This window comes from Oreochromis aureus, linkage group 14 (genome assembly GCF_013358895.1).
Source record: "Oreochromis aureus strain Israel breed Guangdong linkage group 14, ZZ_aureus, whole genome shotgun sequence".
NCBI classification, from domain to species: domain Eukaryota; kingdom Metazoa; phylum Chordata; class Actinopteri; order Cichliformes; family Cichlidae; genus Oreochromis; species Oreochromis aureus.
Genome location: NC_052955.1, coordinates 18199930 through 18225291, shown reverse-complemented (window position 1 = coordinate 18225291; position 25362 = coordinate 18199930). Strand labels below are relative to the sequence as shown.

The 25362-nt window shown below is 39.8% G+C and overlaps 1 protein-coding gene across 1 annotated transcript; it reads right to left on the bottom strand.

Moving 5' to 3' along the window:
• Positions 1-1062: 1062 nt before the first annotated feature.
• On the bottom strand, positions 1063-23471 carry LOC120432937. The gene is made up of 14 exons (XM_039598340.1): positions 23402-23471; positions 23256-23288; positions 22018-22063; positions 18168-18322; positions 17129-17260; positions 16651-16851; positions 14822-14923; positions 14446-14646; positions 10239-10315; positions 9511-9737; positions 7730-7889; positions 3313-3475; positions 3132-3185; positions 1063-3023 (listed from the first exon to the last, which is right to left on the bottom strand). The coding sequence occupies exons 1-14, from the start codon at positions 23427-23429 to the stop codon at positions 2770-2772; spliced, it is 1833 nt and encodes a 610-aa protein (XP_039454274.1). The 5' UTR covers positions 23430-23471; the 3' UTR covers positions 1063-2769.
• Between the last annotated feature and the right edge of the window lie 1891 nt (positions 23472-25362).

Here is a 25362-nt window from a genome sequence, read left to right as displayed (position 1 = left end):
CACTCTCGGTCGTTGTGTCCGTGGTCAAGACACTTCACCTACTGGCGATGGCCGGAGGGGCCGATGGTGCGATACGGCAGCCTCGCCTCTGTCAGTCTGTCCCAGAGCATGCAATCCATTATTAGTCAAACCAACTGTTAACTGTATATTTCTGGACATTTACGTATTATGATTCATATTGCCACATTCATTGACCTTGTTTATCGGTAATTTCATTGTTTGATCACATTACAATGTTCCTAATTTGATGTCTAAAAGCACTTGGAAAAGGCAGAATCCCATGTAACATTAGCGCAACAAACTCTATTTTCACTACTGAAAATGACCGTATTTTTATGGGACAGTTATTTTCTGTTATTTTACGGTCGTATTTTGGCGCCCAGCTGCGGAATATTACTGTTTTTGGGATGTTTTCTTTTTCTATTTATAGATGATTTCACTGTTTAATGACATTAACTTGTTCCTAATTTAATGTTTAGCGGCACTTGAAAAAGGCGAGATCCCATGTCAAATTAGCGCAACTACTTGTATTTTCATTACTGGAAATAACCGTATTTTTATGGGACAGTTATTTTCTGTTATTTTACGGTCGTATTTTGGCGCCCCAGCTGCCGGAATATCACCGTTTTTTCAAGACGCTTTTTCTAACAGTGTAGCTATTATCTACAACAAAGCTGCAAATGCAACACCTTAAATGAGAGATTTAGGAACAAAGTTTTGATGAAACCCATGTCCTCCCCATGAAGTAGAAAATTCAATAAAGCTTTGACTTGTCAGTATTATAATGACTGTAACTTAAACAATCCATTGAGTCCACTCAAGTAGCTGAAACGAGGGGAATACAGCATGTTCTGTCAGACAGCTGTTGCCTGGGGACAAGAGGCCAGGTCAATTTCAAAGGTCACTTTGAAATCTATATTTCAGGGGATTTTTGGCACAAGAGTCACTACTTTCTGTGTATTTCTGTATTCATTTCATCTCCAGCTGGAACTATCTTTTGATCCATGAATAAATCGCAAGACCAACCTAAAGACCATCAATTCAATAAGATAAAACACAACATGCTGTTATATTTATTTATTCAAAGCTTTATCCTTAAAAAGACAGTACTTCCTACAATTTCACTAAAACATGCAAAATATAAAATTGCGTGCCTTCAACATTTCCAGGGTTTCTCTGGGTTAAAGGTGTGTCTTATATATTGTGAAGAAACATACAGTGAAATAAATGCCAAACATATTCCGAATAAAAAAATGTAGCTTAAACCAAGGAGAACAAAAATGAGTAGTTACAAGTAAACAAACCCAAGACATTTAAATGTGACCTCTGGGTGGTCTTTTGGGTCCTTAAAGCATATTTCACGATAAATGCCAAGTTGAGTACATCTAGTAGCTTAATGAATAAAAATAAGAGAATGCCATTAATAGAACATGTATAAATTCAACTATATGGGTTAATGATGTGCAAACAGTCGCCATTTATAATTTAGTTTAGTGCAAGAATCAGAATAGCATAAAAATAATAATCCCCAATATTTAAAGACCATATTAGCTAATAGCAGCGTAGCTTGAGCACAGAGCTGTATGCTATTCTTGTGTGCTACCTGCTATAATGACTGCTAAGGTATCAGTTACTGCTGATCCCAGACTCGCACAAGCTTTGATATACTGTTTGCTTCTTTAGCTTTTTCTTTTTGTTTCAGACTGGCAGTTGGTGATCATATTCTATTATTGCATATATTACAGATTTAGATTTGAACAACACTGTGTACCAATTGGCTGTGTTACACTCAGTTATTACTTTAAGTTGTGTGACTGACTACAATATGAAGTTCAGTAAATATTACACTTTGAAGTACATTGTTCTTACTCATTTCAAACATCTTTACATAAAGTCTCACAGTGATGAGACTTTTGGGGGCATCTTAAACCAAAGAGGAACATGGTTTGGCTGAATACAAGCAGAGTAATGTAACAAGTGAAACAATATTTGAAAAACAATGTATAATATATTGATAACAATGTATAAGTAATATCACTAGTAACTGATACTGCTGTTTTGGAAACACAATGCGATTTTCTTAATGAAATAAGTAAGCAGTGTGGGTGTGATATAAAAAGTAATGCATTGTATACTCGCATCACATTTGTCTGTATTGCAGTAATATTGTGCATCATTGTCTCTAAATAAGGTAAATGGTTGCCTGCTACTAGCAAACCAGCTGTGTTTTTGTTTTTACTCAAGTTACATAATCTGTATAATAGAAAATTTTAAAATAAACAAACAAAAAAACTCCAACTGTTATTTGTGCAACAATAACTGATCTCATCTTGTAGAAAAAAAAAGTGACTGGCCTAAAATTTTTGGCAGTGCAACACTGCTGCAAATGCAAACTCAAACCTATTCAAAAATCTGAAAAAGTAACATAAAGATCAGTAAAGCTCATGAAGATCTGTGGGATCCAGAGCAATGTTCAAGGTGAGTGCATGCTAATCGAAGCAAACAGGTCAAATTTTGAGTCTGAATGAGTAAGAAAAGCAATGATGAACTGAAAAGATCTCTTTGGGTTGGTTTTCACCAACTTTGCCACTGGTATCGCTGGTAAAACGTCAGGTTGAAATTTTTTTATGAGGATGAGTACCTTTAAGGTTGATTGTTTTAGAGGTAACAGACCGTTATGTGACAACGCATCTCTGTAGTAGCTGTTATGAAAAAATGTAAATCGGTGTGTGAGTAAGAAGTAATATGTATCCATCAGCGACTGGTGATCTAAGGTGAACACTTGGAAAAAATGAAGTGGAGTGACTGAAGAACAGTGTCATGGTTGGAATCGGTGAAAACATTAACTTTGTTAAAGAAGTAGGTCTTCCCAGGAATCAGTTTGGGTGAGCTGCAGCGATCATCTGTTTTCAAGATATAAGGGAAAGGCAACGCTTTCACTTTGGCCTTCTTCCCACGGATCTTCAGCACGCTCTTGAACACAATGCTATGCAGAGAGACACTTTCCACCGTCCCGATGCGCACTAAACAGAGACGCACACAAATACATTTCATTACAAACCCCCATAAATTCCTAAACACCATTTGTTCCAATGTTTTTTTAAAAAATTACTTATAGACTGATATCCTACTTTTTTTGCAAAGATCAGTTTTGTTCATATTATTCACTGATTGAAGTCTGGATTCTGTAAAAAAAAACCCATTATAGACACAGAACAGGTGAAATACATGATCTAAGCTGTGCTATTAAGTTCAAATGACACAAAATGAAGTTCTACTTTGTGAAAGGACTTTTAAGTAGAAACGACAGACCATTACTCATCTTCCTCTGATCTTGTCCTGGTTCATGGATTGATCTCAGCCGCTCGGCACAGCATGACCACAGGGTGGTGTTGAAGTAGAGGTGACCACAGCATCTGAATCCTGTCCTAGCAGAGTATAGCACTTCTCTGTCCTCACTTGAGCAGCAAATGTCCTGGTTTTAAAAAGACAGTGTTTTTTATATTTAATAAAAACATGATTGTTTGGAGTTTTTGAGGACTGTGTTAGTTAATGTCAAGTTCACCCAGTAATGTTGCTACATCAGCTAAAATCAGCTTTGTATGTCTGTGTAGATTCACAGTAATCCAGTCCATGTTAGTCGTAAGTGACTTCAATAACAGCAAATGTGTGCAAATCTAGCAGTGTGTCATAATGGTAACTAGAGCCAAAGTGTGAATCTCTTATGAGACACTGCCCCACCGTGCAATCATGTGAGTTCTTAAGATCACATGGTTCAAGGTGTGCTTCAAGTGTGGTTTGAAACACCAGGGAAGGGATTTCAAGACTGTCTGATGGTTGGTGTCATAGACCACCACCTCTATTCAGTGATCGTCATTTACATTGGACTGCTTTGCTCCTCTCTTAAACCAATTGTTTTCCTCGTGGGATCTTCAATTGAGTGTCTGTTCTCCTTTAGTTATAAATGTACAACTGAGTCTTATCCTGATGACTTGGCTCTCCTGTGTGTGGGGGGGGTGATTGTTAGGTTTCTCCTATGTAACAATCTCAGCACTGTAATGCACAGCACACAGTACATTTTTTAGCTTGTGTTTTGGATGTTTTATCCCTAAACTGTGGAGGAAATTCTTCTGAGGGAAGGAAGTCTGGTTGGCATAAAGACTATCACTGGTTTAAAGCCAACCAACAGCAGTGGAGTTGAAAGCAGTTTGGAGTGGGCCAATGAGCAAAGTCATTTTTTTTTAACCAGTGTGACTCTATAACCCCTTTTCCATTAGTACCTACTCGGATCAACTCAACTTGACTCGGATTGACTGGTTTTCCATTACAACCCACTAGTACCTTATTTGTGTGCTTGTTGTCATAGCAACGTGTCTGTGCATTGCAATTGATATGCGACACGAATGCTCCAACAAAGGTGGACTTCGAAGCAGACTATGGATTTTCGCGAATGAGATACTCTCATGACTCATCAAGTGATGCTACTGACCACCCAATTCGTGGCAACCAGTCTGATGATGTCACTGTTGGAGTCAAATTGTTAAATGTTGTCACTGTGTTTCTTAAATTTGTAAAGTCTTAGTTCAAACAGCATGATCAAAGACATTCCTTTGTCTCTGACCACCTCTCTGGTGCTGGGGGAGGCTGAAGTGTTTTTATTAGCCACATCCTATCTGAAAGATCTGTTTCTTGTGTGGTAAGCTTCCTGCTTTTATGACCCTTTTGGTCATAAAAGGCCCCTTTCTCTCTAGTCCGCTCTCTCTCTCTCTCACTCTCTCTCTCTCGCCAGGGCTGAACTCATTATGGGTTCACGCCCTTGGCCCACGCCCTCGGAGGAAGAAACACCTGGGCCTCATCAGTGTGGATGGTATTTAAGCCAGGAAGTGAAAGTCAAAGTCAAACATATGTCTGTGAAGGTTCTCAGTCATCCAGGTCATCGTAGTCAAAGGAGTTTGCAAAGAAAAGCGTCTGGACTTCTTTGAGTTGCTTGAAGACGTTTCACCTCTCATCCGAGAAGCTTCTTCAGTTCTAAGGTCAAATGGCCGAGAGTCCCAGATTTAAACCCAGTGGGAGTATCCCCAAGGAGGGACAAAGGACCCCTGGTGATCCTCTAATCACATGCGCCAAGGTGTGAAAGTGGGTGTGGGACCTAATCAGCCAGGGTTTCGGGTGAGCTCATTGTGAAACCTGGCCCCACCCTATCATGTGATTTCCTGAGGTCAGATGGCCCAGGATGTGAGTGGGCGTTAAGGCGTCTGGGAAGGGAACTCAAAACTGGATTATAGATGGCAGACAGTTGGTGTTGTAAACCACCGCCTCTGTTCAAAGATGGTCGCTCACAGTGGACATAGATGGCCTCTTTCACTCCTCTTTCAAACCATCTGTCCTCTCTGTCCAATATGTGAACATTGGCATCCTTGAAAGAGTGACCTTTATCCTTAAGATGCAGGTGGACTGCTGAGTCTTGTCCTGTGGTGGTGGCTCTTCTATGTTGTGCCATGCGCTTGTGAAGTGGCTGTTTGGTCTCTCCAATGTAGAGGTCCGGGCATTCCTCACTGCACTGTACAGCATACACCACGTTGTTCAGTCTGTGTTTTGGAGTTTTGTCTTTCGGGTGAACCAGTTTGTGTCTGAGTGTATTGCTGGGTCTGAAGTACACTGGGATGTCATGCTTGGAGAAAACTCTCCTGAGTTTCTCTGATACACCGGCTACATAGGGGATGACAACGTTGTTGCGTCTGTCTTTCTTATCCTCCCTCGCTGGTGTCTGATCTCATCTTTTTCTCCAAGCATGACATCCCAGTGTACTTCAGACCCAGCAACACACTCAGACACAAACTGGTTCACCCGAAAGACAAAACTCCAAAACACAGACTGAACAACGTGGTGTATGCTGTACAGTGCAGTGAGGAATGCCCGGACCTCTACATTGGAGAGACCAAACAGCCACTTCACAAGCGCATGGCACAACATAGAAGAGCCACCTCCACAGGACAAGACTCAGCAGTCCACCTGCATCTTAAGGATAAAGGTCACTCTTTCGAGGATGCCAATGTTCACATATTGGACAGAGAGGACAGATGGTTTGAAAGAGGAGTGAAAGAGGCCATCTATGTCCACTGTGAGCGACCATCTTTGAACAGAGGCGGTGGTTTACGACACCAACTGTCTGCCATCTATAATCCAGTTTTGAGTTCCCTTCCCAGACGCCTTAACGCCCACTCACATCCTGGGCCATCTGACCTCAGGAAATCACATGATAGGGTGGGGCCAGGTTTCACAATGAGCTCACCCGAAACCCTGGCTGATTAGGTCCCACACCCACTTTCACACCTTGGCGCATGTGATTAGAGGATCACCAGGGGTCCTTTGTCCCTCCTTGGGGGATACTCCCACTGGGTTTAAATCTGGGACTCTCGGCCATTTGACCTTAGAACTGAAGAAGCTTCTCGGATGAGAGGTGAAACGTCTTCAAGCAACTCAAAGAAGTCCAGACGCTTTTCTTTGCAAACTCCTTTGACTCAAAGTCAAACACATCCCCCCACACACACACACACGCACACGCACACACATACACACATAGTGCCTTGTCTTTTAGAACCATAGGGGGATTTTACGAGGGGAGGTGCTTGTGTAAACTGTAAACTGTAACTGTCATGGAAATAAAAAGGCAGCAAGCGGAGGCCTGAGTTGAGGTCAGTCTGTGGTAGGATTCTGAGTGCTTTTCTGAGACACTGACCGGGACCTCCCTTGCTAGCAAGTAAAAAACCGGTTGAAGATGTTCTGTCTTGTTTCTTTCGTTAACGAGAATAAGTTTCTAAACTAGCAGGGCCTGTGGAAGCGCAGACCCAACAGTCACATTTTAGTACCTGTTTGGATTGCTTGGAATCCGGGCTGAGCAGCCACTAAAAAAGCACCTGGACCTAATGGAAAACCCTGGAAACTGTGACAAACCATGCCAAGTCAATCCAAGTAGGTACTAATGGTAAAGGGGCCTATGGGTCCAGCTCACTGACACCACTAAATTTCTTGTTTGAAAGCTTTGGTTTATTATGGTCCACGTGTACTAGGGACATCTGCAGACAATGTACTGACTCATCATATACCCAAGTGGGAGACACCAAGCGGACTTCAAAGAAGTGTAAGAGGAATGACCACACAGTTGTTATGTCTCCAGCTATCCATGTCGATTTTTGTAACATATTATAATCAAGGCTTAAACCTGCAACGGCAGCCACCCTTTCATCTCTCCCTCTACTTCCTCACAGCAGCCAAGCCTCCTGTGAAAGTATTTTGCACACTTCCTCCCCCAAAGTGTCCTTGGACCATTGCATATTGTGGGAGAGACTACATTCCACATGTCACAACATCAGAACAAGGCAGTTCATCAGAACAAGACTCAACTGTGCACGCGCCTTCAAGGATGTTAATGTTTACATTTTTAGCTAAGAAGATAGATGGTTTGAGGACTGCATAGGAGTACATCTGCACTGGTTGGAAGCCCCTCTCCATATTTTGCACACCTCTTCCCACAGAATGTGCTTGGACCATTGCATGTTGTAGGAGAGACTACGTACATGTAATCTCTCCTACAATAAAGTTGAATTCTATTCTATTCAATTCTATTTTATTTATTCTACTCTAAGATCTTATGACCTAATAAAGTGTAAGACATGATTACATAAACAAACAGTAGATCTTGAGATAGCATCAGTAATATTAACTCTACCTGTTGCTTTTGCAGAAGGGATCCGCAACACTGTGCATCCTGTCCATGCTCATCTAACAGTGTCAGATTGTACAGTGTTCCTGCACAGCACTTCATCTGTGGGTCTTTAATGTTGTAGGCTTTAATCCCACAGCAGTGAATATTTTTCGATTTGGAATGTCTGGGTGGAAAACAGAGGTAACCGTTATGATTCAATAAGGACACTGAGATAAAGATGTATGCCGAAAAGATTCTGAATGCGATGACTCTTGTCTTATGTATTAACTGGATCTCACTCTGGAAGATACCTTCTTAACTTCTTCAACACAGTGTTGCCAGGAAAAAAAGGATTTTCATCTATACTAAACTCAGATGAAAATACTGAAAATTAATCATGAATTATAATTTTATCTCCAACAATATCGATACCAAAAGTGCTGTATGTGCCTCCTCCAGTGGACGTGCAACTTCAGACAGCACTGCTAAAGATAGGTATACATAGATGCTCCCCTCATTAGCAGCTGAACACATAAACTGTTGATGACGTTCACATCATGGAACATCAATTTATTTTGTGACATCAGTAATGTTTCTGTTTCAACAACAGTAACATGCTATGCAGTTATCATATTAATGTCAGCCATTTAACTCTTAGCAGTTACCCTGCAGCCACATTAGCTGCTTGCTTAGTTATAATTAAGGTAGTGGCTGCTGGCTATGGCTATGTGTAATGCTGACGCTGTTAGTAAGTAAAAGTAAAATGTACTTATTAAGCACTTTTACAGATGAAAATCAATTTACAATAAAACACAAAAAACACACATAACAATGTTACAATCTAAAGGATAATAGAATAAAACATAAAACCAGAAAATAACATAAAGGTGTTGTCACCCACACTTTGACAGCTACTCCAACTGGAAATAAGGTTGATTAGAGCAGCCAAGATTCAACCAGTTCATCTTGTAAAGAGCAAACTATGAAAAGAAAAAAACTGAAACCTGAATGCTATTTGCTGCTGAGTAGGGCGATAATTCAGATAATAATCTCTAAAAAGAAAGACAAAGAGCATAATTATAAAAAGACATGCACACACGAAGACAGCCTTTAACAATAAACTTTAACTAAAACAGGACCAAACCCAGTCAGAGACTACACAGACTGAGACAGAAATTCTCTGGCACAGTAGCTCAGTGCATTTTACAGATACCAGATTGAAAACAAAGGGAGGATAGGGTTTGTGCACAACTGGAGCCTTTGTGTATGGCAGACACATGTGCATTCCATGAAAAAGAATTTTTCCATGCCGCTCCTTTCTGAGGTTTCCTCCACCCTCTCTGAGAAAACATCAAATTAACTGGTTCCGTTTAGCACAGCTGTCTTGAGAGACAAAATGCAAACCAGTGTTACATACTGACTGATTTTAAAAAAAAGAGAGAGAGAGTTTGTTTCACAAGATTTCATCAGCAATACAATACAACCCGAAACTGATTTCTTCTTTCAGCTGATCCCTTTAGAAGTTCCCAAACTGCATATTCCCTACCATCCTCTTTTTTTCACACCAAATCTTTGAATGTCCTCTTTAGTACATACGTAAATCTTCATGTGAGAGTAATGTCTTTCTCCTGCCTGGCAGCTCCAGATTTAACATTCTTTCTCCAGTATATCCACAATCCCTCCTATGCACATGCCTAAACAGCCTCACTTCTCTAACTTTGTCTCAAAAATGCTTGGCATGAGCTGTCCCTCAGGACACACACACACACACACACACACACACACACACACACACACACAATCACCTGTGTCCGTTGCAGCAGATCTCAGCATCAGGATGGTAAATTTCTGTCCCACAGCAGTGTTTTCCCGGGCTGCCGTGAAACTGAGAGCAGCATATAGTCCCTTTAGCCAGGTTGTAAGGAATACCAGTCTCTGAACATTCCTCTCCATCATCTCTGTTCTCGTACAAGATGTTATTACAACAGAGAACTCCACGCTGTGCCGAGCCATACGGCGTCTCTCCACAGCACTTGAAGAATCACAGATAATACAGTAATGTGTGCAGCAATGCAGAAACATCCTATATATCAGATAGAAAACACCCTCAGTTACCATGTAAAAGGAGCGGGGTGGAGCTCCAAGCTTTCTCATCAAAGTGGTACAAAAACAGCTCTTTTTTTTGCACTGGGATCACTGGGCTCGACTGCCGTTATCTCTACATTCTATTGTTCTTTGCAGCAATTGAATCCTGCTCAAATTTACCTTTAATTCTGGACCTGTGCTGTCCAGAATTCTTTCTAATCAATTATCTCATTAAAAATCTTGCCAGAATGGACTTATTATATTCTTCCTTTTTCTGTAAGCAAAAGAAAAAGAACTGAAAGCTGAAAACAGTGTTTATAGCTTCTAGCCTTCACTGGAAACAGTTAGAGTTTCCCAGAGATAATCATTTTGACTTGCATTAATAGAAAAAGGTCAGCCAGCTGGGCAGGCCTGGGAAAAGAAGCAAACAATGTATTGAGTACATTACTTGATTAATCCAAGGCTTCTGCACAGATGCACAGCCATCACAGCAGACTTGGTTATCCACCTTGGACTTGCTTTGACCTAAGGAGGGGTGTGAGGGTGGAAAGGGTAGATAGGAACATTTGGGGATGAATTATCTATGAAAAAGATGATTCAGAGCATCTGTGGTCTTTTGGCCTATTTGTTTTTGCCAAAATACCACAATACACACACATCCACCTTTACGCTTCTTGTGCACTGCATGTAGGAATTCAGTATAAATTAATCTGAAACCAAACCCAGCAAGAAAACACTGTGGCTTCCCATCCCTAGTTTACACTATACACCCTTTGGATGGGTCCCAGAAATTTTGACTGGGCCTTGTAAGTTAATGTTGTAATACTACTGCTTCTATTTAAGTGGCTACATGCACATTTATAAATTAAGAAAACAGTATATGGCATATTATTGTTTTTGCTGTGGTTTGTGAGGCCCAGTAAAGCCTAAGACTATAAAACAATCAAATAAAACTGTCACGGCCTGGAGGTTCAACTGGTCGCTGATCAGCTGTCTCTGCCCCTTTCTCTCTAGTCCGCTCTCTCTCTCTCTCTCTCTCTCTCTCTCTCGCCAGGGCTGAACTCATTATGGGTTCACGCCCTTGGCCCACGCCCTCGGAGGAAGAAACACCTGGGCCTCATCAGTGTGGGTGGTATTTAAGCCAGGAAGTGAAAGTGAAAGTCAAGTGTCTAAGCACATATTTTCCCATGCAGTGTGTGTTTGGAATCTAACAAGCGTTTTTTTGTGTACAGACTCCCTGGACTGTTTCCCTGGTGTGCGAGTGGATTCGTGTTTGGATTGTGTGGAGAGAGACGAGCGTGTTCCCCTGGATTTTCCCCGGAGCCCTGCCCCCCTCACCTTTTGTACATAGCACTGCCCCGCACCCTTGTAAATAGCACTGCCCCGCATCTGTGTATATACACTCATTGGACATTGTTCTTTAATAAATTCTCTTGTGTGCATCATCCCCGGAGTCCAGCGTGTGAGTCCACCTTGTACTCCGTGACAAAATCACATAAATGCAGTTATTTGGATGATTACTGTCATATAGATGACAAGGAAAGAGAAAGACTCTTTGATGAGCTATATTGACTCTCATAAACAGAAAAAGAAAGCGGTGCACTGCACAGTAAATTCATTAACTTATCTCAATAAAAAAAACACCTGTGCTATCAAGAAGAAAACAAATCAAGCTGAATTTTTCAACTCTAACTCCCATCTTGACTATTGATCTATAAGATTTTCTGAGATAATGTATTTGGACCATTAAGTGACTTCAAACTTATTCACCCTGGTGGTAGGAATGTATTAAAAAAACAGTTTTTTAAATACATTTTGGATATAAACATTTTTGTTTATATCCAAAACAAAAATGTCATCTGAATGTTTCAGATCTTCCATTTTTACTAGTGCTGTCAGCGCTAATCTCGTTAAAATGACATTAACGCCATAACTACATTAACACAACAAATCTCCATTAGTGAGTTAGCGTGGATCCCCCTGTGCGTGGGGCTGCATGGTGACAACGTGTTAGCACGGTTAGCTCGTTAACACATTAACGCTGTGCAGCCCCATGTTAATGAGATAAACACTGACAGAACTAATTTTTACATTTTTTAAATGCAAGACCCATTTAGCTTTAGGTATAAAACACATTTCAAATATTTAACAGTGTAAAATGCCTTCTCATCTGGTTTGTAACATTTTTTTTTCTCCTGGATGGAACTTTTGTTTTAAATGAAGTGAGAAATCTCTTTCATTAACATGACACCCACTCCATCCTGCCTACTCTCCTATTTTCCAGGACATCCTCCAAGTCTCCAGGCTGTTTCCTCACTCTCTCACTACAGAGCACAATGCTGTCTGCAAACATAGTTCACAGCACTGCCTGAACTCAGGCTGACCTGTTGCCCTGTCCATAACCATGGCCAGCAAGAATTAGCTCAGAGCCGATCCATGATTTGCAAATCTACAGATGCACAGTGAAGCTTCCTCTGACTTTCTCTGTACTTCTCCATCAACAGTCTCAAAGCAAACACTGAATCTGTAATGCTTTTTTTGGCACGAAGCAATAACTGCAGCTCACTGATCATCATCTCTCCTCTTAGCCTCTTTCCCACAGCTTGATGCTATAGCTCATCAACTTTATCCTTCTGTAGTTACTATTTAATGGTTATGGTTTACCTTTGTTCTTGAAAATTAGTGCCTATCCACTTCTTATCCTTTCCTCAGGCCTCCAATCACTCTCTAGGATCATACTGTCAGTCTGTTTAAAAAAAACACTGCCCTCTACCCTAGACACCTCTAAACATCTAAAGGAGTTATGGCTCTGGGACGGTGACCCAGTGTTCTATGTTTTGTATTATTCTTGTTAATCTTTGATTTCCTCATGATTTATCATTGCTAGTCTCTCGGTTTCTGTGTTTCTAGCTCCCTAAGTCTCCCTGTCTCACCACGTCTAATTAGGTTCAGCTGTGTCTCCCTCCTGTTGTGCATTTCTCTCATTACCTTGTGTGTATATTTAGTGTGTGCTTCCTTCTGTTCCTTTTCAGACTATCTGCTTGTCATCCTTTGTGTTACTTCTGCTCCCCTTCTTCATCCTCTTCATAGCTATCTTCACTTCCTCCTTACTAGTCTGCATTTCCTGGTTCACCAACTGTTCTCTATTCATCTTTATCTCTCATTTTCTACTTTCATCCTTAATACACTACTACTATTTAATCATTAGTAATTATTAAACTCTGGCTTTCTCTCCCATATTGTGTCTTTTGTCTGTTCTCTCTTCTCTATCCCCTCACCCCAAACCAGTTGTGGCAGATGGGTGCCTCTCATGAGTCTGGCTCTGCTAGAGAGCTCTTCCCCATAAAAGTACCACTGTTGCCAAGTGCTTGCTTATAGGATGATGTGTAATTATTGGGGTTTCTTTCTAATATTGTAGGTTCTTTACCTTGCAATATAGCAACCTGATAACCCTAACTGATTGGACAGGCATACCATGAGTGGACACGGTGGACCCAACGTCACATTTTGCCATGATAGTGGGTTAAATATAACATGCCTTGAAACAAAGGCTGGTATGAATTGACGCTATATAGAAAACTGAATTGAATTGATGACCAAAACATTTTTCTGGTCATTGTAGACTGGTGGCAGTGACCACATCAAGAACCTGGAAGGACTCATCCTTGATCAGCTCCATATCTGAATCTCTCTCAGTTCGCTTACCAGCCCCGTCTTGGAGCTGAAGACGCCATCATCTGCCTGCTCAACTGTGTCTATGCCCATTTGAATCAGACAGCAAGTACTGTGAAGGTCATGTTTTTTTACTTCTCCAGTGCATTCAGTACCATCAGGTTGACCATCCTTTGTGAGAAGCTGACAGCAATGCAGGTAGATGCCTCTCTTGTGTTCTGGATTCCTGATTACCTAACTGAAGGTTCATGGCATGTGTGTCTTCAAAACTGTGTCTGACGAGATGATCAACAACACTGGGGCAGCACAAGGGACCGTCCACTCCCCTTTCCTATTCACCCTCTACACCACTGACAGGAGACACTGCACAAAGCCCTGCCATCTTCAGAAGTTTTCTGACGAGTCTGCAGTGGTGAAGGTGATGCATCAACGTGGAGTACCAGGTACTCAACCACACGTGGACTCCTTTGTCATGTGGTGCAAGCAGAATTATCTGCAGCTCAACATGACAAAGACCAATGAATTGATTGTGGACTTTAGGAGGATCATGAAACCTGTGACCCCTGTTTCAATCCAGGGACTCCATGTGGACATAGTATGTATAAATACCTTAGAGTACACATTGACAATAAACTGGACTGTGCTAAACACCACTGCACTCTTCAGGAAGAGACAGAGGTGGCTGAAGTCTTTTAATATCTGCTGAACAATGCTCAGGATTTTTTACTGTTCTGGTTACTAGTTAATGACTTGGATCAGCTGTGACCACATCATTTCCTCAAGCCCTCATAAAGTATTGTGATTCTGATTATTGGATTTAGCAGTCCATGCTGCCATCCCAAAGTCACAACAACAGCTCCATATCATGGAGTAAATGTAGCATTTTTCCACCTACTAGAATTTTGCAAAAATACAAAATGCCAACGTAAATTCAGTTGAATATTTCTAAGAAGTGCATGAAATTGTATTAGACAAGTTCTGACCTTCAAACACAGCTGACTCCTCTGAACAGCAAGATGAATTCTTCAATTGTACTTCAGCACTTTCCTTTTTCCAACAACAGCACTCAGTCTTTGTGTTGAACTGGTCATGATAACAGCATTGGTGATCTGTAGAGTTCCTTTTAAGGATCTTCTTATCGTTAATTGGACCACAACACAGCTCCTTTTCCACATCATATGTCCCTGTGGAAAAAGAACCAGATACTAGAAAATGAAATGCATATAGTGTACTTTATTCATAATTAAGTTAATGTTAAGCTTTTTTGAGGAAACAGGTTTTATATGTTCCTCATACAACAGATCATTTAAATACTGTTATTTATAATTAAATACTTGTATTTTGATTAGCTCTGCTTACCTTTATCACAACATCTGTGCTGTGGTGAAGATTTGGCAACAACAGTTGACTGACAACATAAATGCGTATGTATGTTGAAGGTCGTATTTCCACATAAAGGAGCTGTAGAGGCAAAGACAAGGTCAAAATACATACATCATTCATAGTAACCAGCATAAAATTCCTTTACCATATAATGCTGCTAAAATTAGAAATATCCTCTCTTCATTGGCTCCGTGTTAAATTCAGAATCAAATTTAAAACCCTGCTCCTCACATACAACATCTTGAATTATCAGTACTCTTCTTATCGTAATGACCTTATAGTACCATGTCACCCCATTAGAGCACTTCACTCTCAAACTGCAGACTTGCTTGTGGTTCCTAGAGTATTTAAAAGAAGAATAGGAGGCAGAGCCTTCAGCTTTCAGGACCCTCATATGTGGGGGACAGATTTGGGAGACAGACACCCTCCCTGCTTTTAAAATTAGGTTTAAAACTTCTTTTTTTGATAAAGCATATAGTTAGGGCTGAATCAGCTGAACTTGAATCTTCCCTTGAGTAGTTCTTCTTCAGTCACATTTTCCACTAATGTATTTATACTCTACTCTGCTTTAGTTATTATTCATCTTTGGATCTTTTCCACACCATGTCTTTTGTCCTGTCTTTCTCTCCTCATCCCATATAGTCACACCAGATGGCCACCCTTCCCTGAACCTGGCTCTGCTGGAGGTTTCTTCCTGTTAAAGCAAAGTTTTTCCTTCCCATTGTTGCCAAAGTGCTTGCTCATAAGGGGTTATATGACTGTTGGGGTTTTCTCTGTTTTCTTTTATATTTTTTTAGGGTTTTCACCTTACAATATAAGCACCTTGAGGCAACTGTTGTTGTGATTTAGCGCTAAATAAATAAAACTGAATTGAGAATTAAGTCGAATGAGCCCGAATAGAATAAAACACAGCCCTCTATAAAAGTAGGCTTAAAACTTTTCTTTTAAATGAAGCATATAATTAGGGCTGGATCAGGTGACCTGAATTCTTTTGTTGCGCTGTTATCTGCCTCTTAAGTCTGATGTCATTAGCCATTTCCTGGTCCAAATTCCTTTTCAGTTCCCAAACTTAAACAAACTTCTTCTGCAGAATGTGCACATTTGATCTGTCTCCAAGAAACTGTACAACTTATTTGAGGGAATAAATACTATAATTCGCTCCCATGCTCCCTGTTTCTCATGAAAGAAATGTCAACGCTTTGGAGGGAGAGATGAGTAAGTACATGCATATTTGGCACTGAATGACAAAGAACAAAGGTTAAAACTGTTAAAATCTCAGCGAACTTTTACACTTTGTATTTTAGTCAACTGAATCAACTTCAGATATAGTATACTACAATCTCATGATGTTTAGTTGACTAAAAATAGGCTTCTAAATTCTTTTACTTTTAGTCTAACTTATAACTAAACGTAAATGACAAGACAACAGACTGACTAAAACAAAGTCAAGATTTGCTGTCAAATTTAACACTGGAGTTCCAGTGCTAATGACCTAAGCTTTTGGTTTAACATAACTACTGTATAATAACTTTTAGACAAAGAGATTGCATGAAGGAAAACAGAAAATAACACATTTGCTCAGGAAACAGTTTTGTTTATTTGTTCGTTTTTGAATTGCAAGTTAGGAAAATGCACATGGTTGGGGCAGGTTTACTAATTTGTCTTTGCTTGCATACTTTCTAGTCAATCATTTTTCCCCCCAAGACTGCCCCCCTTAAGACTGATTTGTACAGTGACTCAAACTGCATCAACTTTCATTAGATTGGTCCCACACAGTGTTACATGCAGTTAAGTCCTGAACTGACCTGCAGATACACCAAAGTCCTTGAAACAACAGGATGAATCCTTTGATTGTATCTCCACGCTTTCCTCATTTGAACAGCAGCACTGAGTCTCTGTGTCATACTGGTTGTGACCACAGCACTGGTGGTGACTGGAATTCCTCATCAGAATCATCTTGCTCTCAGTCGGACCACAGCACAACTGCTTGTCCTTATCATAAGCCTCTGTGAAAAAGACCTTGGTGATTCATTATATTTCTACCTCCTACAAATGTTGTACTACTGAATTATTCTACTGAATAAACAATTGCACTACATTAAAAGAAACTTTTTCTGCTGTTTTCCAGAAAATTCAGTGATAAAATCACATTTGCTCATTATATTTAAACTTCTCCAACACAATTTGTATATTTTCATAAGTTTCTTTTAACTGGACAGTTAACTTTCCTTGGTATAGGGTTATAATATGATGTTTTTCATCAGTGTGTTCAGTTCTGCTTACCTTTACCACAGCATTCAGCCATTGGTCCAGGTTTTGCTACGATGGTTGATTGACAGCATATTTCATTGACTGGGTTGTACGCCTTCAGGTCACAGCACTTGGACACATTTTCACTTAGACCCTGTGTAACAGCTGAAAGTGTGTCATGGTAAGTGCATTAACTCAGTACTAGAAGGTTCACAAGTTCAACGAGTCCCAAAGCTTGATCTAAAAATAGCTAGGGGTTTATTCACTTTTACGTGAACCAACCACAAAAAACACAACCACAACTCTTGAAGGTTTAAAGAAATGTTTCTGATGAAGATTGTGGTGGTTTGACAAAGTCAGTAAATATCTGATCTTTCACAGTGTTTCATCATGCACTCAAGGCATTGTTTACTCTTGGGAGAAGTGAATGACTCAGAGAAAATTTCCTCACTGATGTTTTTCTAAAGCCTTTGATCTGCTTACTGCGCACAATGTCAGGGTGAGTGACGTACACAGAGCAGTAAAAAAGGACTGTTGCAGCAGCTTTGAATAAATGAAAACATCTAACTTAGTTTAAGTGCTAACAGATGAATCCATGGATGAATCATATTTGTTAGCACGGTCTTTTTAAAAGCTCTTTTTTAAAGTTTTGTTTGAATCTTTTGTGTTTGGCTGTTTCTAATCTCCGTAAGGCACTTTGTAACCCCAAGGAAATTTAAAGCATGGTCATTACACAGTGTTTATTTATGTTAGCAGGACAGTAGCTACAATGATTTTTAAGAGGCCAGTTGCCAGTTTATTCAGTTAAGGTTACACAGTATTAACGTTTATAGTCCATTACAGTTCAAATGTTCCACTAACTGCAGTTCCAACATTGGATTAATATCTTGTTCCATAACTGAAGCTGCTGCTTTAAACCTTTTTGTGCTCACCACACCATTAACTAATACTTACATTATTAAATTCTCATTTTCACCTTGTAAAGGTGCCCAATTTCTTGCAAGATCACAAAGTCAAAATTCCACTTTAAATTTTAATGATTCTTTTGTTAGTTGTTTTACAAGTTGATTACCTGTGGTGCTGTGTCCATGTCGTATTTTACAACAAGTGGCTGTTCCAGGATTGTAAGGCTCCTTTCCACAGCAAAATAGACTTACACCAGGGTGAAGCTTATTTTCACAGCAAACAGCCTCTCGGATGTCATACTGTATTCCATTGCAGTCTCTTCTGAAAAGCATAGAAGACAAAATCCAGGACATTATAACTGAGACTCATTTGTATTCATCTGACATAAAAGTACATAAATTCTGTATAAATATAAAAAAAGTTAGACCTATGCATTCCTCCATAATCCTCTGCAATACTGACCTCTGATGGACTAATGTGAAAACACTCAGAATGTTAAAATAAGTAGCCATAATCTGTGAATACATACTACTGCATACACACATCTGCACCCATGTTGCGCATGTGCTTACTTAAAAATATGACTTACTCGATCACATTTTAAAATCCCTTCTACTTAAAAAACAGAGTTTCTGAACTTGGCTGATGATGCATATTCAAATTGTAGAGAAGGTTTCTTTTAAATTCTCTGCTTAAAGTAGAAAGTTCCTCTGAAGCTTGTTTCAGTTTATATATCATAAATGTAGCAACTAAGTATTAAATTGATGTTAATTAGCTGTACCATGTTTTTATCAGACTATGTGGTCTCGTGGTCTGGTGATTGCTAAATAGACCAACCATAATGGCTTCTATGACATAAGTAAATATGACCTATATCAGGGATTGTGTCTTCTTGGTTGCTTCCCTGAAGCTTTGGAACATCCCTTTAATGAGATCTGCTCCTTCACTGGTGTTTTTAAGTCCTTGCCCAAGACTACGTCTTTGACCTGGCTTTAATCCAGTTTGAGAGATATGAGGCTTATTTAATATTTATCTAATATTTATCTAACAAAGCATTTACAGTTGGCATGGTTTCATGACTTTAAAAATCAAGAATTGGGTGCACAGGTTTATTTACAGTTTTCTCTAATCCATGCCAAATGTGGCACCGGGATTCCATTTTTTGGCTATGCGTTGTAATAACAGATGTTCATGGTTTCAGTATTACTTATCTTTAATACAAGTAGGTAAATGAGCAATTAACCAAACCGGGATCCAAAGTGTTTTTTCAAAATAAAATGTCTTAAAACAGAAGGAGAGTAAGAGAAAGAACGAGATTGGGTAAGCTGCATGGACTCATATCAGTAGACAGAGAGAGAAGAATACTGAACTATGAATGTATTAACTACCTCAGTTGAAATCAGCTGAGAAGCAGAAAAGCAGAAATGTTCACTTCTATCTCCAATCTTTTCTATTGTTTCTCTCCCAGAAACACATCTATTATTTACAGGTGACCTATTTGTTACAATTTTATTCTGTGTAAACATCTCATAAACAGAATAGCCATGCAGATTATGGAGAACCAAAACCATCAAAGTGAGTCGAACATCACGCCCATGCCGTGTGAGGAACTAAAACATTATTTAACACAATCCTGTCATTTTAGGGGCTCAAAAGTAATTGGGCAAATTAACTAACTGAAAATAAAATGTTAATTTCTAATACTTGGTTGAAAACCCTTTGCTCGCAGTGAAGTCATGGGAATCATCAGATGCTGGGTTTCCTCCTTTTTAATGCTCTGACAAGCCCTTACTGCAGCTGTTTTCAGTTGATGTTTGTTTTCCTTTCTGTCCAAAGTTTAGTCTTCAACAAGTGCAATGCATGCTCAGTTGTTAAAGACTGACTTGACCATTCAAGAATATTCCACTTATTTGCTTTAATAAACTCCTGGGTTGCTTTGACTGTATGCTTTGGGTCAGTTGCCAACCAATCAGTTTGACTGCATTTTGCTGGATTTGAGCAGACAGTATGTCTCTGAACACCCCAGAATTCATTCAGCTGTTTCTATCCTGCATCAATAAACACTAGTGTCCCAGTGCTACCGGCAGCCATGCATGCCAACTGCCGTGTTTTACAGATGATGTGGTATGCTTTGATCATGAGCTGTTCCATGCCTCCTACACACTTTTTTTCTAGCCACCTTTCTGCTAGAGGTTGAGCTTGGTTTCATCTTTCCAAATAATCTTTTTCTAGAACTGTGCTGGCTTTTTTAGATTTTTTTTTTTTTTTTTTGCAAAGTCCTACCCTTTCTATTCTTAAGGCTTATGTTCTTAAGGCTTATGAGTGGCTTGCACCTTGTAATGAACCCTCTGTATTTACTCTCATGCAGTCTTTTCTTTGTGACCTGGATAATGATATGCCTTCCTCCTGAAGAATGTTGTTCACTTGGTTGGCTGTTGTGAAGCGGTTTCTCATCACCACTGAAATGATTCTGCGATCATCCACCACTGTTGTCTTCTGTGGACATCCAGGTCTTTTTGCGTTGCTGAGTTCACCAGTGCTTTCTTTCTTTCTCAGGATGTACCAAACTGCAGATTTTGTCACACCTAATATTGTAGCAATTTCTCTGATGAGTTTTTTCTGTTTTCTGAACTTAAGGATGGCTTGTTTCACCTGCATGGAGAGCTCCTTTGACTGAATGTGGTTTGTTCACAGTAAAATCTTCCAAATGAAAGCACCCCACCTCAAATTAACTCCAGGCCATTTATCTGCTTAATTGGTGATGACATAACAAACGAATTGCCCTTACCTGCCTATGAAATAGCCTTAGCGTCAACTGTCCAATTACTTTTGGCCACATTAAGGAGAGGGTGGCACATGTTAAGGAGCTGAAACTTGTAAAACCCTTCATTCATGTTGAATGTGAATACCCTCATATGAAAGCTGAGAGTCTACACATTATGTCCATTATTTAACTATAATTGGACTATGTTTCAGTAAACAGGTTAAAAAAAAAAAAAAACTTTTTTCAATGACCGAATATATATGGACCTAACTGTATCGTGGGAAATGTGCGCTGTAGCAGCAAACAGTTTGCAATCACGTGACATTGCGATATGATAGCTTTGTTGTATGTACGAGTCAGAAATACACCTGGACAGATCACATTAACAAGTAGAAGAATTACTTTTTCAAATCTTGGGAGATAAATTCGCCACCACAGGTTTATTTGGAGCAGCGGTTTTCTCTTTGGAGCTCTACCATGGATGCCATTTTTTTGCCCAATTTCTTTCTTATTGTTGGATCATGAACGCCAAACTTAACTGAGTCAAGTGAGTACTGCGGGTCTTTAAATGTTGTCTTTTATTTGTTGTGACCACCAGATATGCTCTAGGAATCATTTTGGTAGGCCAGCCACTCCTGGGAAGGTACACCACTGTTTTGTCCTTTTGTGCATAATGGCTCTCACCATAGTTTGGCGGAGTCCCAAAACCTGAGAAATTGCTTTTTAACCCTCTCCAGACTGATAGATTACTCAGTTGCTTTATTTTGCCTCTGTTCTTGAGTTTCTTTAAGTTGTGGCACAAGGTGTGTTGTTTTCCAAGATCCTTTAGACTGCTTCACTTTGTCGGACAGGATCTATTTAAGTGATTTCTTGATTCAACAAGTCTGACATTAAACAGGTTGTGTGTGGCTAGTGAAACTGAATTGAGCATTCCAAAAAAGAAAAAAATATCTTACTGAGAACCAGCCTATACATTTATGTCCTATGTAATGGACATTCGTTTTTAGTCAATGTCTTTTGACTTATTTGAGCTACCCTACTAAGTCCTGTTGTACTAAATAGAGGACATCCTGGGCTTTCCATTGATATTGATATATGTGGGTGACTTCTTTTAGCTCCAAAAAGGCAGGGAATTCAAAAACACTTTCAGTGGGAAGTTCCTTTTTTCCTCAGGGCTCAGGCATTTTCCCCCCATTATAAAAGGAGAACACATCCTCACATACACACAGTGAGTGAAGAGGGAGTGACTTACTGATTACAGTCCTCTCTGGAGGTTGCATTAGCTCCCACTGCAGGCTCTGTCAGGAAGGACAAGATCCAAAGTGTGAGTCACTGATAAATATAATTAGAGTAAACTCTGTTCATATTTCAACAATCATCTAGATTGATAGTAAGTTTCTTAATCTCCATATGAAAGTAACACTGGGATTGTTTAAATATTGTATAGTTCAGTTGCTTCTAAAGCTATCAATCATTAAATAATTACATTGGTTACACATGATTATCACTGTGCTTTAATGAACAGCACAAGAGTGAGCTGGGGTTTCTTCAAATGCGAGTATCAGCCAAGCGCCTCCACCCACATGTCACCCTAACAAACGGATTGCCCTTTTTCTTTCCCAAAGCATCATCACTGTAAAATTCTACGTCACGGCAAAATACACACCATAGACATAAGGAGGAGGGTTTCAGGCAAGAGAAGAAAAAAATACCAAAGGCACAGTTTCCACGAACTTGGAGTTGTTCTCCAATAAATTAGTAGATAAAAGTATCATGCGCGTGACAGTGCTTATTGCGTCATCACGCACATGAGACTTACAACCACTTATCTGCTCTTAAAATGGTAAATGGCCTGCATTTGTATAGCGCTTTACTTAGTCCCTAAGGACCCCAAAGCGCTTTACACTACATTCAGTCATTCACACACTGGTGATGGCAAGCTACATTGTAGCCACAGCTGCCCTGGGGCGCACTGACAGAGGCGAGGCTGCCGGACACTGGCGCCACCAGACCCTCTGACCACCACCAGTAGTGGGCAAACATGGGGTTAGTATTTTGTCCAAGGATATTTGGCATGCAGCCATCGAACCACCGACCTTCTGATTAGTGGCTGACCTGCTCTGCCACCTGAGCTACAGCCACCCATTAAAAACAATGATGCCAAATTGACATGGCGCATTATGTATACATGCAGTCTTAGAACCTATAACTCGCATACAGTATTTCTATAACTCCATCCGCCTTTTGCCTCTTAAACACAAACATATATACGCACAGATGTACAACAAAGCATAAATAAAAACAATTGTATCAACTGTGTGGAAACAGTGATCAAGCGGCCCTTCAATCAAACACACACACACACACACACACACACACACACACACACACACACACACACACACACACACACACACACACACACACACACACACACACACACACACACACACAAGAGAAACAAGAAAAAAAAAAGAAAGAAAAACTCACCAGAATTAGTGGTCAAGCCAAAAATCAGCCAGGCTGAAATGGACATATAAGCATTATTAAAAGTATAGATATGTAGGTAAAGAATCAAATAAATAGAATTTATCTCAAATAATCCTAAAGTCATTTTGTAAACGATTTCAACCTACCAAATCCTAGACCCCAAAGAGGAAACATCAGGAAGCCTTTTAGTAGAATCTGAGTGCCTGAATATGAGAATGAAATTCAAGAGGGAAAAAACAGATGAATCTAAGCTCTTTTAAAGCCACACCCCCACGTGATATAGTCTAAAAATATGGCATGTATAAAGACACAATCAGTGTGCTTGCCCAACACTTTTACACCCAACAAGCGCTTTGTCAGCAAAACGCGATTATAAGACTTTCAGCATGCATCTGTTACAGGATATAGTAATTAGGTGTACGATAGAAACGCCACCGAGACTTTAATATTTTTGCTCAGGTGAAACTTAAAACCAATTTAAAACTGGATCACCAGATTTCAAAACTGGTTCCAGCACTGACTTTTCCCTTACCTGAAATAGTTGACAATGTTTTTCAAGCGCAAGCTTGATTATCCTTTCTTATTGTTGGGTTCAGTTTTTATGGCGTTCACATATGATGGTGAACAGTTGTAACTTTATATATTATTGCTCTATTCTTTTGATGTTGCCCTTAAGACACCCGTGGGAGTTAGCTTGTCATTTTTTGGAAAGTGTTTGTGAAGGACATCTCTTATAGTTAACATGCCATACGGATATGGTCCATATTTTGCCGACAAGAGATTGTTCCCACCTGCAGTCCTCAGACCGCTCTGCCTCTACATGTAGTCCGACCGATAAGAGGCTCTCTAATCTCCTACGAGAATATATTAAATAGCTTAAAAACAAACAGCATAAACACATCGTTAAAAGAAACAAAATCTCCATTCCACGTTGTCCAGTTTCAGTTAATATCTTTGTCGACAGATTTGTGCTTTTCTCGTTTTGCTCGTCCTCAGCGCACAATTGAAAAGTAGTTTGTTAAAAATGTTAGTGAAGCAAATTTTCTTGTACTTATCGGACTTTGAAGTGGTTTTCTGGTGAAGATATCGTTATTGTTAACACCATTTAGAAATCAAACTACAATATCTTATTTGGTGGGTGCTTAGTTAAAAAGCCTCAAAATCTCTATAGCAAATTGCAAACGAGTGGAAGTAGACATAAAAAGAGCAAGAAACGCAGTCTATCTATCTATCTATCTATCTATCTATCTATCTCTCTATCTATCTAACCTGTGAAGACACAGTGAAGAGCGAGGCTTCAAAACGCCCAATATCATTATCAATAGCGTAAAATCAAATTTATAGAATTACAACGATTTTTCATGATGATTATCCGAGCTGGATAAGCAGAAATGATGTCTACAGAGATAAACTGGGCATGGGGGGTACGGTGGCTATTTCCCGGTGGCTTGCGGGTCGTTTTGGCGTGTTATGATCAGTCACATTGACCAGCAAACACATTCAGAACCACGGAGAATTCAAGCTGCAGGTACGACTCTCACAGCCAGATTTACCAAGTGGTAGTAAATTAGATACATTTGCATGAGGCTGCAATCACAAAAATGCTAAATGGGAGGGTAAAGTTATTCAGCTGATCTAAAAACAATGCGCTACTTTATGTGTTACGGGGTATAACTTGTTTTAATGCTTCATGCTGTCTTTCATTGGTTTGGTTTTATAGTATGTTTTTTTTTTTTTTTTTACTTCCTTCCCACACCTTAATCAAAGCAACTCTCCACAATTGCTCACACACTCACACATAAAAGATGGGAGGTGAGCGCAGTCAGAGGGAGAAGAGTCAGAGCATGTACAGAAGTGAAACAAGCATCAAGGCTGCATAGCTTCATCAGAGCAACAGGATGGAAAAGCCACACAGTTGCAAAGGACACTGGCCGTTGAACAGGCAGACATGAGCAAACATCAACCTACCAAAAAAAAACCAAACCCCCCCCCCCAAAACTCTGGTTTTACCCATGGATTTTCCTCCCAAAGCAGCTATATATATGGTAATATTAGCAATTAGTGATTAGGAATTACTCTGGGCTGGTTGGCTTTGAAGTCCTAAGAA

Bases quoted from the DNA above. Each gene is read 5' to 3' on its own strand.
- LOC120432937 (XM_039598340.1), bottom strand. From the start codon at position 23,429: ATGTTTCCTCTTTGGGGTCTAGGATTTG. The intron at 14,924-16,650 runs GTCAGTTCAGGA...TTGCCTCTACAG, and splicing joins GGACTTTGGTGTATCTGCAG to CTCCTTTATGTGGAAATACG. The intron at 10,316-14,445 runs GTCAGAACTTGT...ACCCCTCCTTAG, and splicing joins GGAGTCAGCTGTGTTTGAAG to GTCAAAGCAAGTCCAAGGTG.